Source organism: Phyllostomus discolor, chromosome 2, assembly GCF_004126475.2.
Source record: "Phyllostomus discolor isolate MPI-MPIP mPhyDis1 chromosome 2, mPhyDis1.pri.v3, whole genome shotgun sequence".
In the NCBI taxonomy this organism is placed as follows: Eukaryota; Metazoa; Chordata; class Mammalia; order Chiroptera; family Phyllostomidae; genus Phyllostomus; species Phyllostomus discolor.
Window position 1 is genome coordinate 101962475 of NC_040904.2, and position 20149 is coordinate 101982623.

At 37.5% G+C, this 20149-nt stretch overlaps 1 protein-coding gene across 2 annotated transcripts in view; it reads left to right on the forward strand.

Moving 5' to 3' along the window:
• SLC49A4 (solute carrier family 49 member 4) overlaps positions 1 to 20149 on the forward strand; it is an 85314-nt gene that overhangs the window by 40954 nt on the left and 24211 nt on the right. For both annotated transcript variants that reach the window (XM_036018193.1, XM_028505100.2), the window contains exons 5-7: positions 10396 to 10504; positions 13572 to 13639; positions 16749 to 16876. In XM_036018193.1, the coding sequence (XP_035874086.1) occupies positions 10396 to 10504; positions 13572 to 13639; positions 16749 to 16876 (305 nt within the window). The remainder of the gene's footprint in view (positions 1 to 10395; positions 10505 to 13571; positions 13640 to 16748; positions 16877 to 20149) is intronic.

A 20149-nucleotide genomic window follows, 5' to 3' on the forward strand; every position in this document is an offset into this window, starting at 1 on the left:
AAAAATATTTAGAAATGAGGTAGTTCACTGACACCAAGATGATGAGTGACAGGTTATAATACAAAAATCAGCACACACTACAACATGCACACAATATCTTACCCAGTGCAGCAGTTAAAGTGAATTGTAGTTCTAGCAAAAAAATCAAGTTGTGTTTAAAATTAAAAATTAGTTCTTAAGTTGCACTAACATTATTCTTCAAACTTTGGTTCACGGCCAAGTAAAGTAGGTTGATTTTTTTTTTAAGTAAAATGGAATAAAACAGAATAGAAAATACTGCACCACTTGTAGTAATGATATATATATTTTGTTAGACTTTGGTTTCAGTGTATCTATGTATATATATATATATATGGGTAGGTCACAAAATAAAAGTATGGTTCTTACTCTGGAGCACTGTAAAAGGTTTTCGAAAACCACATCTCTGCGATACCTAGCACATTGCTTTCCACTTAATAGGCAAGGAAAAAATATTAGTTAAACTGAATTATTGTCAGTGACAGACATTTGTGAGATGACAGTTAAAATGATAGCTTTTTCTCTTTTTTAATATATTTTATTGATTATGCTATTACAGTTGTCCCATTTCCCCCCTTCTCTCCCCTCCACCCTGTACCCCCTCACACCCACGTTTCCCCCCTTTATTCATATCCATGTGTCATACTTATGAGTTCTTTAGCTTCTACATTCCCCGTACTATTCTTGCCCTCCCCCTATCTATTTTCAACCTACATTCTATGCTACTTATTCTCTATACCTTTTCCCCCTCTCTCCTCCTCCCACCCCCATGCTGCTAACCCTCCATGTGCCCTCCATTTCTGTGGTTCTGTTCCTGTTCTAGTTGTTTACTTACTTTCTTTTGGTTTTGCTTTAGGTGTGGTTGTTAATAATTGTGAGTTTGCTGTCCTTTTACTATACATGTCTTTTCTTTATCTTCTTTTCTTAGATAAGTCCCTTTAGCATTTCATAAAATAAGGGCTTGGTGATGATGAACTCCTTTAACTTGACCTTATCTGAAAACCACTTTATCTGCCCTTCCATTCTAAATGAGAGCTTTGCTGGATAGAGCAATCTGGGATGTAGGTCCTTGCCTTTCATGACTTGGAATATTTCTTCCCAGCCCCTTCTTGGCTGTAAGGTCTCTTTGGAGAAATCAGCTGACAGTCTGATGGGAACTCCTTTGTAGGTTACTGTCCCCTTATCTCTTGCTGCTTCTAGGATTCTCTCCTTCATTTTTACCTTGGCTAATGTAATTATGATGTGCCTTGGTGTGTTTCTTCTTGGGTCCAACTTCTTTGGGGCTCTCTGAGCTTCTTGGATTTCTTGGAAGACTGTTCCCTTTGCCAGAATGGGGAAGTTCTCCTTTATTATTTGTTCAAATACATGCTCAATTTGTTGCTTTTCCCCTTCCCATTCTGGTACCCCTATAATTCGGATGTTGGAATGTTTAAAGGTGTCCTGGATGCTCTTAAGCTTTGCCTGATTTTTTGAATTCTTATTTCATCATGCTTTCCTGCTTGGTTGATTCTATCTTCCTTCTGGTCCACTGTATTGTTTTGAGACCCAGTTTCCTTCCTTTCACTATTGGCTCTCCTCCGTGTATCTTCCTGCATCTCTTTTATGGTAACCTGCATCCTTTCATCTGAATTGCACCCCAAATCAACCAATTCTGTGAGCTTTCTGATCACCAATGTTTTGAACTACGCATCTGATAGATTGGCTATTTCTTGGTCGCTCAAAAGGATGAGTCCTAGGGGACTGATCTGTTCTCTTGGAAACATGTCTTTCCCTGTCTCTCCTTTTTTTTTCCGGTCTGGTCGCTCTTGTTACAGTGGGGGGGCAGAGTCTTAGGTGTTCACCGGGGCTGGGCACCCCAGTCGCTAGATTGTGACGTTCCATGTGGGGGCGGGGGCGGGAGCGGGAATGGGAGGGAACAATGGTGGTAGTTCCGTTCTCCTGGGCTCAGACCCTTCTCTGGGCTCCTGGGCTGCGAGCTCTGCCCTGGTCCACGATCGCTGCCTCACTGGGTCCGCCAGCCACAGCTTGCGTACTCAGGGATCACCACTGCGTTCTTGCGCCCCAGATGGCTGTTGCGCCGATTTCATGCCAAATTTTCCCCGACCTCAGCGCGCCGCCAACCTGCGCCAGCCCCGCGCCTGCCCGGCTCGTTGTCTCCTACCAGTCTGGATGTACAGGTCTACTTCAACTTCTTGGCTGTCCGACTTCCATTCAGATAAATCCTCTATCAGCTCTGGGTGTCATTCTATCTGTAAATTATTGTTGTTCTAATCTTGGTTTTGTGAGGAGGTATGGTGTGTCCACCTATTCCTCCATCTTGCCGGAAGTGAAAATGATAGCTTTTTCTTTTCTTTTTTTTTTTTTTAAAGATATTCTATGTTATTAGCACTCTTTTTTTTTAAAGATTTTATTTATTTATTTTTAGAGATGAAAGGGAGGGAGATAGAGAGAAAGAGAGAGAAATATCAATGTGCAGTTGCTGGGGGTTATGGCCTGCAACCCAAGCATGTACCCTGGCTGGGAATCAAACCTGGGACACTTTGGTTCCCAGCCCGTGCTCAATCCACTGAGCTACACCAGCCAGGGCGCAAAAATGATAGCTTTTTCAAAACGCTATTTCAGTTTTTTATTATGCCAAGCCAGAGATTAGATAGCAGTGGCTAAGGCTAGAGATGTGGGTTAGGATCATATCATGCTATTCTAATAATTTTGGACAATGTGGGAAATGAGTGCTCATTGAAGGATCATTAATTCATTAATTTTAAGGTAAGGAGTTATATAAAAGATTAGTCTGATAAGGAAAAGCAACTTAAATTTGTCTCTCTGAACACCCTCTGTTTGCTTCTAATTGCTCTAGCATCAAGATCTTTATTCTCTGTTTAAACCAAAAAGTGTAAGATCTTTCTTCTCTATTGAAAAAAAGAAAACCCTTATTACTAATGTCCCACATTCCTTGGTCTCTTCCCATGTTCGTTGGTTCACTCTGCAGGATTGCTTGGTTTTGATTTTGGGCTCGCCAGGGGAGTTCTTTGAGCCTTCCATGCTCTATTCCCTAGCCTACCAATGCAATTTTCTCTTGTCCTTCAAAGAACTCCTAATTACTCATTACTTCCTGGATTAACTGGAATAATTTCCTTTCTAAACTGATTATATTTTCTGGGGGGAAATAGTCAATGGTTACCTGCCAAAGTTACCACCACAATTATTTACTGTTCGTATGATACCTGTATCTTCATATGCATTTAACCTGTGTAACCAAATGTAAACATTCTCTCCCTTTATATATTGGTTTAAATTATATTTTATTGATTGTGCTATTACAGTTGTCCCAATTTTTTTACCTTTGTGCTGCTCCATCTAGCACCCCCCACTCCCTCAGGTAATCCTCACACCTCTGTTCATGTCCATGAGCCATGCATGTAAGTTCTTTGGCTACTCCATTTTCTATACTGTACTTTATATCCCCGTGGCTATTCTGTAACTACCTATTTGTACTTCTTAATCCCCTCACCTCTTGACACATTCCCCTATACCCCGCTCCAATCTGGGAACCATCCAAATGCTCTCTATATCCATGATTCTGTCTCTTTTCTTCTTGCTTGCCTAGTTTGTTTTTTAGATTCAATTGTTGATGCATATGTATTTTTGCCATTTTATTCTTCATAGTTTTGATCTTCTTAAGTACGTTTCTCTAACATTTCATAGAGTAATGGTTTGGTGATGATGAACTCCTTTAGTTTTTTCCTTGCCTGGGAAGCTCTTTATCTGTCCTTGGATTCTAAATGATAGCTTTGCTGGGTAGAGCAATGTTGGCTGTAGGTTCCTTCTTTTCATGACTTTGAATATTTTTTTGCCAATCCCTTTTAGTCTGCAAAGTTCCTTTTGAGAAATCAGCTGATAGTCTTACAGGAATTCCCCTGTAGGTAACTAACTGCTTTTTTCTTGCTGTTTTTAAGATTCTCTCTTTATCTTTAACCTTTAGCATTTTAATTATGATGTGTCTTGGATGGGCCTATTTGGATCTATCTTGTTTGGGGCTCTCTGTACTTCCTGGACTTATATGTCTATATCTTTCACCAAATCAGGGACATTTTCTTTCATTATTATTTCAAATAGATTTCCAGTTTCTTGGTCTTCCTCTTCTCTTTCTGGAACCCTATTATGCAAATGTTGGACTGCTTGAAGTAGTCCCAGAGACTGCTTACACTATTCCTTTTTTAAAAATTCTATTTTTTTGAATATTTTACTTATTTATTTTTAGACAGAGTGGAAGGGAGAAAGAGAGAAACATCAATGTGTGGCTGCCTCTCACACGCACCCCACTGGGGACCTGGCCCACAACCTAGGCACGTGCCCCAACTGGGGATCTAACCAGCGAACCTTTGATTTGCAGGCTGGCACTCAATCCACTGAGCCACAGCAGCCAAGGCGGATTCTGTTTTCTTCTTGTTGTTCTGATTGGTTGTTTTTTACTTCCTTATGTTCCAAATCATTGATTTGATTCTCAGCTTCATCTTTCTACTGTTATTTCCCCGTAAATTGTTCATTATTTCAATTAGTGTGTCCTTTGTTTCTGACTGGATCTTTTTTATGCTGCTGAGACCCTCACTAAGTTCCATGAACATCCCTATAACCAGTGTTTTGAACTCTGCATGTAATAGATTGCTTATCTCCATTCTGTTTAGTTCTTTTTCTGGAGTTTTGAGTTGTTCTTTCATTTGGGCCATGTTTGTCTGCTTATTTTGGCAGCCTCCCTGTGTTTGTTTCTGTATTTTAGGTAGAGCTGCCCCCTGTCTTGGTAGTGTGTCCTAGTGTAGTAGGTGTCCTATGGCACAGCCTCTCCTGTCATTCAAGCTGGGTACTCGAGTGCACCCTTTGTGTGGACTGAGTATACACTCCTCTTGTAGTTGAGTCTTGATTGCTGTTAGCAGGTAAGTGGGAGGGATTTACTAGGCCAGTCAGCTGCAAGGAATAACTGTGGCCAATGACCGCCAACCTCCACCCTCTGTGGAGGACCAGCTGTTCAGGGGCAGGGTGATGTTGTTCTGATGTGGTCAGTAGCTGTCTACTGGGTATGCTCTAGGGTTTCCCAGGTATTGCAGGCTAAGGTCAGCCTCCACCTGTGTTTTGCCCAGGGCCACCCTGCCTGAGCTATAAAGCAATCTGAGAAAGCTGCTACTTGTGCTGGGTTTGGAGATTCCCAAGTAAAGCAAAATTGTGAATCTAGGTTGGTTCCTGCTAGTGCCATGCCTGGAGCAACTTAGCAAGAGGTACAGGGGCTAGGGGCTCACTGAGGCCAGCTTTTACTTGTTTGATAAGATTTAGGAAGTTGTGTAGCATGAGCCAAGATCAGCCATTCACATGGAAAAGTAGCTTGGGTGGCACAGAGTCTCAGGAGATCTCCGGGGCTGGCAAATGGTGGTAGCCAAGTTGATGGAGTCTCAGGTATGGCACCAGCCTCTCAGGTATGGCACCAGTCTCTGTGGCTTTGTTGGGGGAAGGATTCAGAAAAGGAGCAATGCCCTGCCTATTGTTATGTCTGGAAGAAATGTGTTTTCCAGCTGTCACTCTGATGCCAGACATGTTAGTTCCTCCCCATATGCCACTGGTGCCTTTAAAGCTGCTACCCCAGGGCTAGAGCTCAGAGGGAGTCAGTCTGAGTAAGTCCATAAGTGGGTTCTTTAAGAAAAACTACTTGGGTACCCTGCAGTTGCTTCTACCGACTCAATCCCTACTTGGTTTTTGAAGCCAGAAGTTATGGGGACTCATCTTTATGGCACTGGAACCCTGGGCTGAGGGGTCCTGGTGTGGGGCTGGGACCGCTCACTCCCAAGATATCCCTCCCAAATTTTTATCCACCAAACGTGGATGTGGGACCAGTCTTTTCCACATTTCTGCCCTTCTTACTAGTCTGTTTGCATGTGGTTTATTTAATTCTGTAGTTGTTGGACTTCATTCAACTTGGTTTCTGTTGCTTCTGAGTGATGGTTGTTCTATAGTTTAATTGCAATTTTGATGTAGTTGTGCTAGGAGGCAAGCCATGTTTACCTACGCCTTCATCTTGACCTGAAGCCTATATATGGGTTTAATGTTTGATGATGGTAGATACTGTTTTTGCCTTCAAGCTTCAAAGGGAAGAGTTGAGTTGAACATCTTTCTTACTTCCGGACACATGAACACATTTCTTCATTTATTTATTTGTTTGTTCATTCTATTATTTATATTTCCCACTCTTACTCCCCTTTCCTTCTCCCCAGGCCTTCTTTCAAATGCATTTAATGTGTGTCTGTCTGTGCTTTTGCAATATGTGTACTTTTTGTATGCATCTGTTTAATTTCTCTAAAGGATGGCACACTATGTATCTCATTGTCTTTGTGGGAGAGAATTCCCTACTAAATACTATGTGGGTTTTATAACTTCCATTTTGGAAATGGTAGAAATATACAAAGGTAGAATAGTATAATCTCCATATCCCCATAACCCAATATCAATAATTTCCAGTTTATAGCTAGTATTGTTTCAGCTGTACTCTGCCTACTTCCCCTTTCCTGTATCATGAAGCAAATCCAGATGACAAATCATTTCATCCATAAATATTTCAATATATATAATGTATGTTAAAAAGATAGGGACTCTTTAACATAAATGTAGCACCATTGTGACACCTAAAAACTTCTGAACAGTAGTTTGCTAATATTGTGTCAGTGTTTAAATTTTCAGTTGTCTCATAAGTGTCATAATTTTCTTTAAGATTGTTTGAATTAGGCCCAAATTAGATTCACACAATGCAGTTGTATGAATTTATTGGTTATCATCATCTATAGGTTTCCTTTCCACCTCGCTTTTTCCTTGGTCATTTATTTGTTGGGGAGCCAACTCTTTTGTCCCCAAGGTTTAGATTTTGTTGATTGCCTCTTTCTAGTATAGGTTGCCATGTGTCTCTGCCCTTTGTATTACCTATATGTTGTTAGCTAGAGCTATGTTCTGATTCAGGTTTTTGTTTTTGCTTTGGTTTTGGTTTTATAAGACTATGTCATAAGTGATGCTTCCTTCTTCCATCAGGAGGCATGTGGTATCTGGATAATTCATTTTTGTGATATTAGCACCCTATTTTCAAGATTGAATACAGCTAGTTCTTTGTACTCCGTGGTATGAAATCATCACATTTTGTCAACCCACTCCCCCTGTGGACCCAAACTGCCTCCAATTCATTGTCACCACAATACTACTGCAGTGACATCCTCATAGGCATCACAGTAGATCTGAGAGTTTCTTTGGAAAAGAAACCCCACAACAGGATTGCTGGGTCATAGATATATTAAGCCTAATTTGCCAGATATTGCTAGATCTAAAAAATGCCTGCGCTTATCAGCAGTGCCTTTACCCATATGTCCAGCAAACGTGCTATTCTCTATCTTTCTAACTTTTGCTAGTCGAGTAGGTATAAACTAATATGTCTTTAATTTGCATTCCTGGTTATTAATAAGTTTGAGACTCTCATGTAATTGTTTTATCTATTATAAATCCCTGTTAATCTCTGCCCACTTATTAATAATAGTTGCTATCATATTCTTAATGATTTACATATTCTAGGTATAAATTCCTTGTTGACTTAAAAGTTTTAATGTTCAAATATTTATTCTCTTTCTGCCTACTAATTTTTGTCCATAAATTCCTTAGTTATCAACTCTCTGGTTTTATCTTTCTCTTTTAGGTTTTCAACCTACCCAGAATCCACCTTCGTATGTGGTGTTAACTAGTAATGCAGGGTTTCTTAGGGGGGTTTCTCCATAAAATGACCATTTGCTACAGGTTTCCTAGCCCTTTCATTTGTAGCACCACCTTCAGCATATATTGAGTTTCTCTGTCTATTTTCCTCCATCGTTCTCTTTGTTCTTGAGCCAGTCCCATACATTTTTTTGTTACTTAGGCTATGTACGTTGGTTTGTCCTAATATCTGATAGGAGAGTGGCCTCCGTTTTCATATTTTTTTAAGGACATGTTTGCTTTCCAAGGACTTTTATTCTTCCATAGAAACTTTAAAACATAGTTCTTGGGTTTCTAAAAGATTCAACTGAAAGTATAACTGTGACTGTGTTGAACATGTCTAGTTTGGGGTAAGTTGGCAGCACGGACCGCCTCTTCACCTGTTGAGATCATCTTCTGTTCTCCTGATTAAAACTTGCTTCTTCCACTGCTCCCAACCCAGGTCTTGGGCCTTTGCGATTTATTCTTACTTTATAGTTTGAAAAATTGTTAATAGCTATCGTGAATAATATCTACTTTTAATTATATTTTAAAAGTTAAACTTTTGCAGGGGGGAAGAATTATCAAAGAACATGTATAAAGGACACATGGACAAAGCCAAAGGGGGTTCTGATGGAGGGTGGGAGGTGGGGATGACCGGGGTCTGGGGAGGGCAGTGATGGGAAGAAAATGAAGACAACTGTCCTTGAACAACAATAAAAAAAGAGAGAAAATTAAACTTTTTATTGGGAGAGAATTATAGGTTCACAAACAGAGAGAAAACATAGACCCTTCCTCCAGTTTCCCCAGTGATAACACCTTGCACAGCCACAGTACAGCCTCACAACCAGGATATCGGCATTGATACATCCAAGACACAGAACATTGTTACCATCAGGAGGATCACTCCAGCTGCCCTTTTATAGCCACACCCCCTTCCCTCCCACTCTATTCCTTAACCCCTGGCAAAGCTAATCAGGGCTCATTACTATAATGTTGTCACTTCAACAATGTTACATAACTGGAATCATATAGTACAAAAATTTGGGGGTTGGCTTTTTCACTCAGTGTGAAATCATCCAGGTTTTGTGTATCAATTTTTATTTCTTTTTATTGCTGAATAGTACTCCATAGTATTCATGTATACAGTTTATTTAACTGTTGAGGGACATCTGAATTGTTTCTACTTTTCTTGGCTATTACAAATAAAGCTGCTATAAATATTTATATACAGGTTTTTGTGTGAGCTTAAGTTTTCATTTCTCTGGGATAAATGCCCAGGAATAAATTGCTGAGTTGTATGGTAATTACATATTTCATTTTTTAAAAATGCCATTTTCCAGAGGGGCTGTACCATTTTTCATTACCATGAGCAGTATACAAGTCTTACAGTTTCTGTGCATCCTCACCAGACATTGGTGTTATCACTGTGTTTTTGTTTTAGCCATTTTGATAGGTACATAGAGGTGCAATTTCTGTAGAGGGCAATTTGTGTTCCATATTAAAGTTACAGATACACATACTCTGTGACATGGCAGATGCACTTCTAGAAATCCATTTTCACACTAGTGCACATGCATTTCACCTGTATTCACATGTATTCCTTTGCCTGTACGAGCCTGTATGATGTGTGTGTGTGTGTGTGTGTGTAAACTATATATTATGTAAATATATATAAAATTATATATCTATACCTCAGCAGGGGGCTGGTTAAATAAATTATGATATACTGATATAATGGAATACTGTACAACTATGAGGAAGAATGAGGAAGCTCTGTATCTATTGACTATAGAGGAGTTTTAAGACTTAAGTTGAAAAGTAAAGTTCAGCAAATGGTTGTAATATGCTATCATTTATGTAAAAGATTGGGGGGAATATACATACATATTTGTATTGGCTCATATACTTTGAAATATTTCTAGGAAGTTATCCAAGAAAGTGATAACATCAGTAATTATGGGAAGAGGGAAGTAAGGATTACAGGGAGATGGTTTCCCCCTGTTTTTTTACCTGTTTGTTTTTGAGCCTTTTGAATTGTATTGCCTATTAAATAACTATAAAACAAAAATAATAGTAAGACAAATGATAATAATAAAACAAAAGTTAAAACTGCACTCTGAAAATGGTAAAACTAACAAATTATGTATTTGTTTTTAATCAGTTTTTTCTCTACCTTGTTTGGGGAGAAACAGTAATTTTTTTAAGATTTGAATGTTTTATTTTTCAATTATAGTTGACATAATGATATTATTTTATTTTGGGTCTACAACATAGTGATTAGATATTTATATAACTTACAAAGTGATCACCTGATAAGTCTAGGACCCACCTAAGCAACTATAATTTATCCTTTCAATAAGAACTTTTCTTAACTGAATCTATGTACTCATTCTATAAAATAATGTTGGTAATTCATCTATTTAATAAAAATTCACAATTTTAAACAATATAAACAAAAAGACTATCTTATAAAAATAAATTTAAAGAACTTTGAATTTTTTAACAGACTGACAAATATTTTTTATTTCTTATTCCTATGTTCCAATTTTCAAATGACTGTTTTCATGAGTAAGAGTTTAAATTCTAGGTTTTGAACCTGTAATGTTTTCTTCTACTTATCTCTTACAGCAATTTGAGATTTTTGATGATTGCTTTAGCATATGCCATACCACTTGGTGTATTTGCTGGCTGGTCTGGAGTTCTGGACTTAATTTTAACACCAGTGAATGTCAGCCAAGTAAGCATTTTATTTCTTTTTATGTTGTGGGTGTCTTACATGTTCTTGGTTTCAGCTTCAAGGCCTGAGTGAAATATTATTCTATACCATTATTGCAAAAGCAAGGTCCATGTGAAATAGTGATAAGCAATATTGATTTTATTCCTGGATTTTGTTAAGTCACAAATTTCACATTTATTTGGATGTTATTAATGATGCTAATATACAGAAAAATAAAGAAAAAACTTAGTTTTATTGGCTCCATTTTTTTCTTGCTTTATACATTATAAATATTGAGATCCCATCATAGAATATATGGCTATTCCTATATCTAATTTCTTACTGTCTCTCCAGTCTCAGGATGAAAATATCTCATGTTTTTAAAAAATAACCGTTTCACCTATATTCTTGATGCCATTCATTCCTTCCTCTTGCCTCCAGATAGCATGATGGAAAGGGGTAGAGATTTAGAGGGGCATATAGTAGAAATCAGCACACTGGTCTAATATTCCACTGTATGAATAGAAAACAATTTGTCCATTTTGCTTTTGGCGAGCATTTCAGTTGTTTACAGTTTCTGACTGTTGCAAACAGTGCTGTGTAACCCTTCTCATGCATGTTTCTTGATGCCCCTCTGTACACATTTCTGTTGGATATATAGCTAGCAATGGATTTGCTGGTTATAGTGTATACCTGGTTTGATAGGTGATGCCAAACATCCACCAGGTGTATCAGCTTACAGTCCCATCAGCAGTACCTGAAATCTCTCATTGTTCCAGGTCATTCCCAGCACTTGACAAAGTTGGCCTTTTTAAAATTAGACATGCTGATGGCTGTGCAGTTGTACATCATTACAGTGATATCTTTTTAAGTTTGTTAGATATTTGAATTTTCTTTTTTGTGACACACCCATTCACATCTTTTGCCCCCTATTGGGCTTCTTTTTCTTACTGATTTGTAAAGAAGAGAACTGTGAAGAAGGGGCCCCCAGAAGACTGTGTGGGGTCCTCAGCAAGTGAGAAGTGCACTGCACACATAAAGGACAAAGTGCCAGAGGTTTGACAGAGAGGCTGCTGTAGGTTTGAAGGCAGAACAAACACGGTAGAGGGCAAGCGATGCTGGGTGCTTGGAGTCCTGGCCCCGCCATAGTGGGAAGACCTCATTAACACCTTGGGGTTCTGCTGAGACACCAGAAAGGCCAAACTTTAGAATATGGGACCATGCCCTAGAAAGAGGAAGGCCTACCCTACTTATACCCCTGTAAACAAAGCCTACAAACAAGCCCCAACAAAAACCTGCAGAGGAGACAGTTTGGAGATTGACTCCCAGCAAGCGAGAGGCTCTTGGGAAACAACTTGGTTTCTACTTCTCTGCCACATAATACACAAAATCAAGCCCATGTAAGTTCAAGGTGATCATTTAGTAACTGAACTGCCTACTAACATAAAAATTAACTATTTTAAAGAACAATGAAATTATCCAGAATCTTTACATTGTGTTGTCCATGATATATACTATACATTGTTTAAAAAACCACTTAAACATAAGACATACAAAGAAACAGGAAAATGTGACCCACATTTTAAAAAACAAAATAAAGTAGTCAATAGAAACCAACTTGGAGATAGTCTAGATGTTGGAGTTAGCAGACAGAGACTATAATGCAAGAGAGAGAGAGAGAGAAATCTTTGTTCCAAGTTCATAAATGTATTTCTCCTATGTTATCTTGTAGAACTACATTGTCCAGTAGAGTAGCCACTAGCAACATATGGCTATTTAATTTTAAATTTTAAAAAGTTGAAATAAAATAAAAATTAAAAGCTCACTTTTCAATGGCACAACCTACTTTTCAAGCCACTTGTGACTTGTGGCTACCATATTGATCAGTGCAGATATATTACATTTCCATCTTCACAGAAAGTTCTATGGGATGGTGCTGTTCTAGCTTTATCGTTAGTCCTGTCATATTTAAACTTAGAATTGGGTTTTCTGCTTGTTATACAGTAGGAGTTAATTTTCCCTCAATATAAACATCCGTTAACCTGATAGCAGCTTTTGTGAAGACCACGCTTTCCCCATTGCTCTCTGGTGTCATCTTTGTCATTGTGAAGAGCCCTCATGTGCATGAGTGGGTTCTAACCCATTCCCCCCTCTAGTCTATTTGTCTCTCTTTGTGCCAACACCAAATTGTCTTCAGTTTTCTAATGTTATAAGTTTTGGTATCTAGTAGAATAATACCTCTTTTTACTCAGATTTTTATGAAAAAATTTTAAAATTTATACATCAGTTTGAAAATTAACTTCTTTATAATACCGTGTCTTCCAAACCATGATTATTATATTTCCTTCATTTGCTGAGTCCCTAATGTCTCTGAAGTGATGCTTTGTGATCTTCTGCAAAGATGCCATCTATATATTTGTTAGATTTATTCCCAAATATTGGGTATTTTTTGAAGCTATTATACTGGTAATTTAAAAATTATATTTTCTCTTGGCTGGCATATTGGAGTATAGTTGATTTTTGCAAGTTATTGAAATAGTCTAAAAAGCCTTTAGAACCCTTTAACTCCATTTAACCATCCAGCACTGTTGTGCTATTATCAGGTATTTTACACTGCACAAGGCATTATTGTTACTGTTTACACAGTCAATATTTATTTATATTTACCCTATATTTACCCTCTTCATCCTTTACGTGTTCTGTTAATACATTACTAGCTGTTACTAGACGTACTTCCTAGTATGTGGCTATATTTAAACTTTTTGAGGTCAGTGACCATCATTTGTCATTTTCCTGTTTTCTTGAGTTCCTCTTATAATGCTAGGCATGTAGAACATATTTGAAAAATATTTGTTGTGACGTTGATTATTTTGTTGATATCAATATTGCGATAGGTTAAGGATATATTTACTGAGATATTTGTATTAGTCACACATGAATTCTTTCATTTGATTCATTTTCTTAAATGGTATTTCCTAGATTTGTTGCCATTTAGCTATGAACATATTGATTATAGAGGATTTTTTTAATGCCTTCTAAATTGCAACATGATAGTCTTGTATTAAATGTCTCTACCCTCTCTTAACAGGTAGATGCTGGCTGGATTGGATTTTGGTCTATAGTTGGTGGCTGTGTTGTTGGAATAGCCATGGCAAGGTAAGAATATTTTATGTTAAACACGGAGTAGCCAGAAACAAACAAAATGCCCAAAGGGACGTTCAACTCACCTAAATAAGTGCCAAAATTCAAGAAAAAGCAAAATAGGCGAAGGTCTTTGTTCAGGCTATGAGAAAATCGACATGCGGTAGGTAGAATTTGCTGCCACAAGAAACCTTCTCAAGAGTGGTTTGTGCTGAAATGTCTTTGGAGGCTGGAGACCTATTTCCAGTGTATTTACACGGCCTCTGTCCATTTCATTAGAGAACAACATTTACAAGTGGAACCCAAAGAAAGTTTTCACAGTAATAAAGGCAAATTGATAGTTATCGAGAATAGGATAGAATTGAAAAGAATCATTTGTAAGAGCCTGTCTAGAATTTTCCATGAAAAGGCCATACCCTGCTTAGCAGATATTTATTTTTGGAATTTTTGGCAGGTGTGTCTCAGTTGTTACTCCATTTTTATGGAAAAATACCCACAAAGACTTACAGTTTCATCAGACTGCCTATGATCCAGCACATTTTTAGAATGAGACAAAAGAAGGAAAATGTTTCATTTATTCTAAAAAAAGAAAAGAATGAATGTCACTCCTGTATGTGACTACCTATAAAACTACTCTTGGTCTTTCCAAAGAGATGAATGAGATGAATGAGAATATTCACTCTTTGGTCTTTCCAAAGAGCGAATATCATATTCACTTCCTAAATAATTTTATCCTATTTAATCAAAAACAAAATTAGGCAACTAACTTTACCAGGAGAGAAAGAATCTAATTACATATTTGGAGAGATGAAATAAGGTGTAAATCACCTTAGGATCTAAACACATAAGCGATTGACACAGGATAGTATTATATCTAAATCCTAAAGTTTGCATAGTGTTTCTGGGATAATGAAAGAATAAATTGACATTGTAATTTCTAAATTATTTTGAGGTTTTTGTAAGTTAATAAAATATAAAAATAAAATCTAAAAGCTAAAGAAGAGGAATAGGAAGATAGCCATTGTAGCAAATCACTATATTGATACCAAAATGCATTGACCTATCACACTGGACAAAAACCATGGCCAATTATTGTAATTAAATGTCCAAGACAATTAGAGTGAGTCATCATTTATGAAATTCTATCCTGAGCACTGAATAGTTTGGAGGGAACCATTATATATCAGAAATGACATCTCAGATTCCCCTTTCACTTTATTTTCTTCCTATAAATCTTTACTATACAGAAATAGAACTAGAAGGAAAAATTAACATGAAGACATTTGTTTTTAATTTGTTGAAATGGAAGTTCTGAAAAGTATTATCTTTACTCTGGGATTTGAAGTCAATTGTAGGTATCTCCTAGGCCTTAAGTAAATCATAAAATTACATTTATAACACCATTTTAGGGACTTCTAGAATGCAATCTCCTTATAGACGTGAGTACTTTGGGTGATTTTTTGTAATTATGTTGCCAAAGACCACTACTAAATGTCCTACTCTGCCCCTAACAGTACACTTCGATGTTACTAGCCCATTTGAAAGGACTAGGTCTCCAAAAAGAGCAGATCCCAGTGGTCAGTTTATTCTCAGTGGTCTGGCCCTGTGAAACTGTCTCCCTGTTCAGCTTCACTCGGCTCTGATTGCACCAGAAACTGTCTTACTCTCTCACACCTGGCCATCTGCCTATCTGGCAAGTAAGTCCAGGCAGCATGCCAAAAATATAGATCACAAAAGTATATGGTGAACATGCAATTAAAACAAACTTTTTAGATTTTCTTGAGGGACATGTGTATCAAGCTGTGGAACCTTTTTTAAAATAATTTTCTGTCTGTGAACTTTCATAGTTGAGAGCAAACCTGTCACTGGGCAAAGGTGCAGCCATTTTTCACACCAAAAGATGGCATCAGCTCTCATAGGCAGTCATTTTAGTCCAGAGAGTGCTTACAAACGTGATTAACCTATGCCTTTGCACCTATGTCAAATAGGTGCAAAGTCAAAGCTAGTATTGAGAGTGTTGACAGGGACAGCCACATAATTCCAATAAAAATTAAAATCATTTTAAAATGAGAGAACATGGTAAATGTCATATTTGGGGTGGGATCTGTTTTTCTGCAATAGGAACGCCTGGAGGGACAGAGTGAGTGGTATGCAGGCACAGCCAGAGGATTGTGCCTTTACCATCAACCGTTAGTCAGCAGAAGAGGAAACACAATTGACAAATGGAAAAGTTTTTTATCATAACTAAATGATGAGCATCTCTACCAGATGCTTTTTAGTTTCATATTAATTGAGAAAAAAAAAACTCAGGGATTTTTAAGAACTCAAAATGCTATGAAATACAAGATTTGAAGAATAGTATTCACTATTCCAGAGCTATGCTCTTGCTTTCACAAAGCTTATAGTCCAATAACGAAGACAGAAAATAAACTAATGCAAAAATATTGAAGAAAAATAATGAAGAAAATCAAGCAGTAGGATAGAGAGGGTTTCTCAGCGAGCATAGGGAGCCTTGTGAACTGAGATCAGAATGACCTGAAGAACAAGCAGGAGGAAGCACCAGCATTCCAGGCAGACAGGACAAGTAATTGCTGTGGGAACAGCCCAGCACGTATGAGGAACAGAAACAGGGCCATCCAGCTGGAGCACAGTAAGGCAAAGGGAGAATGGAGGCAGAGACCAGATCACGTAGGCCCCAAAGACTCTGGTGCAAGCATTTGTATTTGTTCTCTGAGTCTGAGTTTTGGGAGAGCCATCTCTGCAAGTTTGTGTCAACCAGTCAGCCAGTTATCTAAAACTAGAACAATATGCACCCATTATGGAATGTTTAGCAATTATAGAAAAATATAAAGAAAAGGTGTCATTTAAAACCTGAGAATGCACCCTGTAAGTTATAGGTCCTGAAGACAGATCACCTTTTGTGTGTTTTGTAAGAGAAAAAAAAATATTTATCATAAAGTAACATTTACCACACATGCAAAATGTATTAATTTAAAAATTTTTTTAACTTGCTTTTAAAAGAATGTATGAAATTTTAAGAAATTATTAAATGAAAGTGTGTCACTGACTTAAATAGTATTTTTAAAATCCAGCTAGAATTAATACAACGTTGTTTCTTTTTTAGGTTTGCAGATTTTATCAGGGGTATGCTGAAACTAATTCTTCTCCTCCTGTTTTCTGGGGCTACACTGTCATCCACGTGGTTCACCCTGATGTGTTTGACCAATGTCACACACCTGCCTTTGACCACAGGTGAACACAGACTTTAGAATTTTGAATAAGTATTTTTAGTTCATAGAAGTATGTATACTCTGACACTAAGGCTTTTTCTTGCTTTTATAAGTAATTGTTAAATATACAAAAAGGTCTCCCCTTGTCCAACCATCAATCATCATCCCATTTTTAAAAACCCTCAATAAATAACAAAATATTTTCACTGGTATTTTACATATGAAAAAAAGATGTATAATCTTTAATCTAAGCTTATAAAGCATGGAAAATCTTATACACTTTTAAATTTCATATTGAAGCATAATACAAAAATGTTTTTCTTCTTCATAGCCATTATATTATTGTGCAACAGAAAGGACAATGAACACAGGCAAAAAGCTATGATGTTTGTAGCACACTCCGGTAAAATTTCTTAAACCAACAACTATAAATTTATTTTAGATTTAGTCTTATTACATCATCAGCACAAAACAAAGCTTACTGGAAATACCTATTGGAAGTATACTAGAGGCATTTTACTTAGCTCATCCAATTGACCTGAAGCATCTATAGTTGCTGTTTTTCCTGCTGTTACTGGTATCATTGGGGGTCTATATTAGTTCTCTCTGGCTGCTGTAACAAGTCGCCACAAAGGTAGTGGCTTAAAACGACACAAATTTATCACCTTATGTTTCTGTACATTAGAAGTCCAGCATGGGTCTTACTGGGCTAAAATGAAAGTGTGGGGAGACTGGGGATGGATCCATTTCCTTGCCTTTTCTGTCTTCTAAAGGATGCTCACATTCCTTGGCTTGTGGCTCCTTTCCTCCATCTTTAAAACCTGAACAGCCTGTTACGTCCTTCTCACATTGCATCATCGGCACCTTCCTTCCAAGGTCAGATCTTCCTCTGACCTCTTATCTTCAGTCTCTGTTTTCCACAGCTAAGGATCCATGTAATTTCATTGAGCCCATCTAGATAATCTAGGGTACTACCAGTTTTAAAGTCAGCTGATTAGTAACCTTAATCCCATCAGTAGCCATGTAAGGTAACATATTCACAGGTTCCAGGGACTAAGACATGGATATACTTTGGAGTGGGAATTGGGGGGACATTATTCTGCCTACCACAAAATCTTTGTAAAATTTCTATGACAGATTATTTTATAAACCAAGAGGGCTCTGTAATTGCTTCTTTTTTTACTTTCACAAAGATTGTTTAAAATGCACACAGCAGTCCCACCTTGTCCATGGGGAATATGTTCCAAGACCGCCCCCCCCGTGAACGCCTGAAAGTCCAGATAGTGCCAAACCTTGGGTAGACTATGTTTTTTCCTATACATAAATAACTTTTCACTTAAAGAAAGCTCTTTATGGCTTCTATTTTAGCACATTCAAATTGCCAGCATCACTACTCTTATGTTTTGGGGCCATTATTGAGTAAAATGAGATACCATGACAGTTGATCTGATGGCAGAGAAGGCTAGTCGGTGAGTATGGCCAGGTAGCATGTGCATCATGGATATGCGGGACCAAGGGATGACTCACGTCCCAGGTGATATTTATTCACGCTACTCAGAAAGGTATGCAATTTAAAACTTACAAATTGTTTTTACCTGGAATTTTTCATTTAGTATTTTCAGGCTGAAATTGACCTCAGGCTACTGAAACCACAGAAAGCAAAACTGCAGCTTAGAGAGAAGTATTGGGTAGGCCAAAAGTCCATTTGTTCTTTTCCATAAGATGGCTCTAGTAGTGCTTAGTTGTACTATGACAGCTTTCATATCAGTGTGCATTTAAAAAACTTACCAAATTTGATGAATTTTTGTGTAGCCATTTTAATATTAAAGATGGAAGAAAAGCCACATTTTTAGCATATTATGTATTATTATTTCAAGAAAGATAAAAACACAACTGAAACACAAGTCGAAAACACAACTAAAATCACAACTGAAAAAAAGATTTGTGCGATGTATGGAGAAGGTGCTGTGACTAATAGACTGCGTCAGAAGTGGTTTGTGAAGTTTCATGCTGGAGATTTCTTGCTGGATGATGCTCCACGGTCAGGTAGACCAGTTGGAGTTGACAGCAATCAAATCGAGACATTAACTGAGAACAATCAATGTTAAAGCACATGGGAGATAGCTCACATAATTCAAAATATGCAGATCAGTGAAGTTGTTGGAGAAAATAAAAACTGTGTCTTTTATTTTAGAGAAAAAAGTAAACAGACTTTTTGGCCAACTCAGTACTATATTTTTTACTCTCTTTGCAAATGATATTTAGCCACTTGGTGGATTATGTGTATAATTATTGGAATATTTGTTTTAAAGATAGATTGTAGGATTATTTGTTACAACAAGCACTTGTACGGGTTGGAATAAACAGTCTGAAAGTGGTTCTGTAGCCATCTATTACCCAGTAGCATGTATATTCTGTGGGACTCCATGAGAGGAGATCCTTTTATCTACAGATAACTAAGAATACTGCATGTCCCATTTTGGACTTGTGTGCTTTGTGGTAAAAAGATCTTACACATCAGAGGCATCAAATCTTTCCAAGACACCTATTTATTTGGGAGTTCCTACCAGTTTCATGGTAACAATAGGGCAATGGGTAAGGTTGTCCTACAGCCACAATTACCAAACCATGCCAAGCCAGTTGCCCTGCAAGTGCCACAGCAAACTCACAAGGGCAACACAAGTTATTTTACATTTCCAAAGGAAACGGGTATTCGAAATCTGCCAGACACTGTGTGAACCTCTGGTTTCAGGAAGTCCCAACTTTCAGCATTAGAGCCTGCCATGTTCTTTTTGATGATGGCCTATCTTGGGAAAGTTAGGCTTTCTGTAGTTGCTGTGATAAAAAGCAAATACTGCACCAAAATCAGTGTAGAACAGGAAATGAAGTGGTGGTGTCGATCTTATACCAAGATTCAAGAAGCTGAACAGTGCCCATCACAGGCACACATCCCATTACTAAGTAATTGTGGTTATTAAAGAATGAGATAAAAACATACTTCTTTCAGTATATGGGTATTATTTTTTAAATAGCCACTAAACTCTTAGGACATATATATTTTTTAAATTGGATCTAACTATGTAATTAACAGAATTATTAGCTGTTTCTTTTGGCTTTAGAGCACCATGAAAAAATTACTGAGACACTAAGAGTGCTGGGAAGGAAGGAATGGAAACCACTGCTCTGTATCAGACCGCTGGGCGTCCTTCTCTGTGCTCTCATGTTTGTTTGTTTGTTGTTTCATTTTTTTACCTTATTTTTTCTGTTACCATTTATGTAATGTTTATTGCTTTTC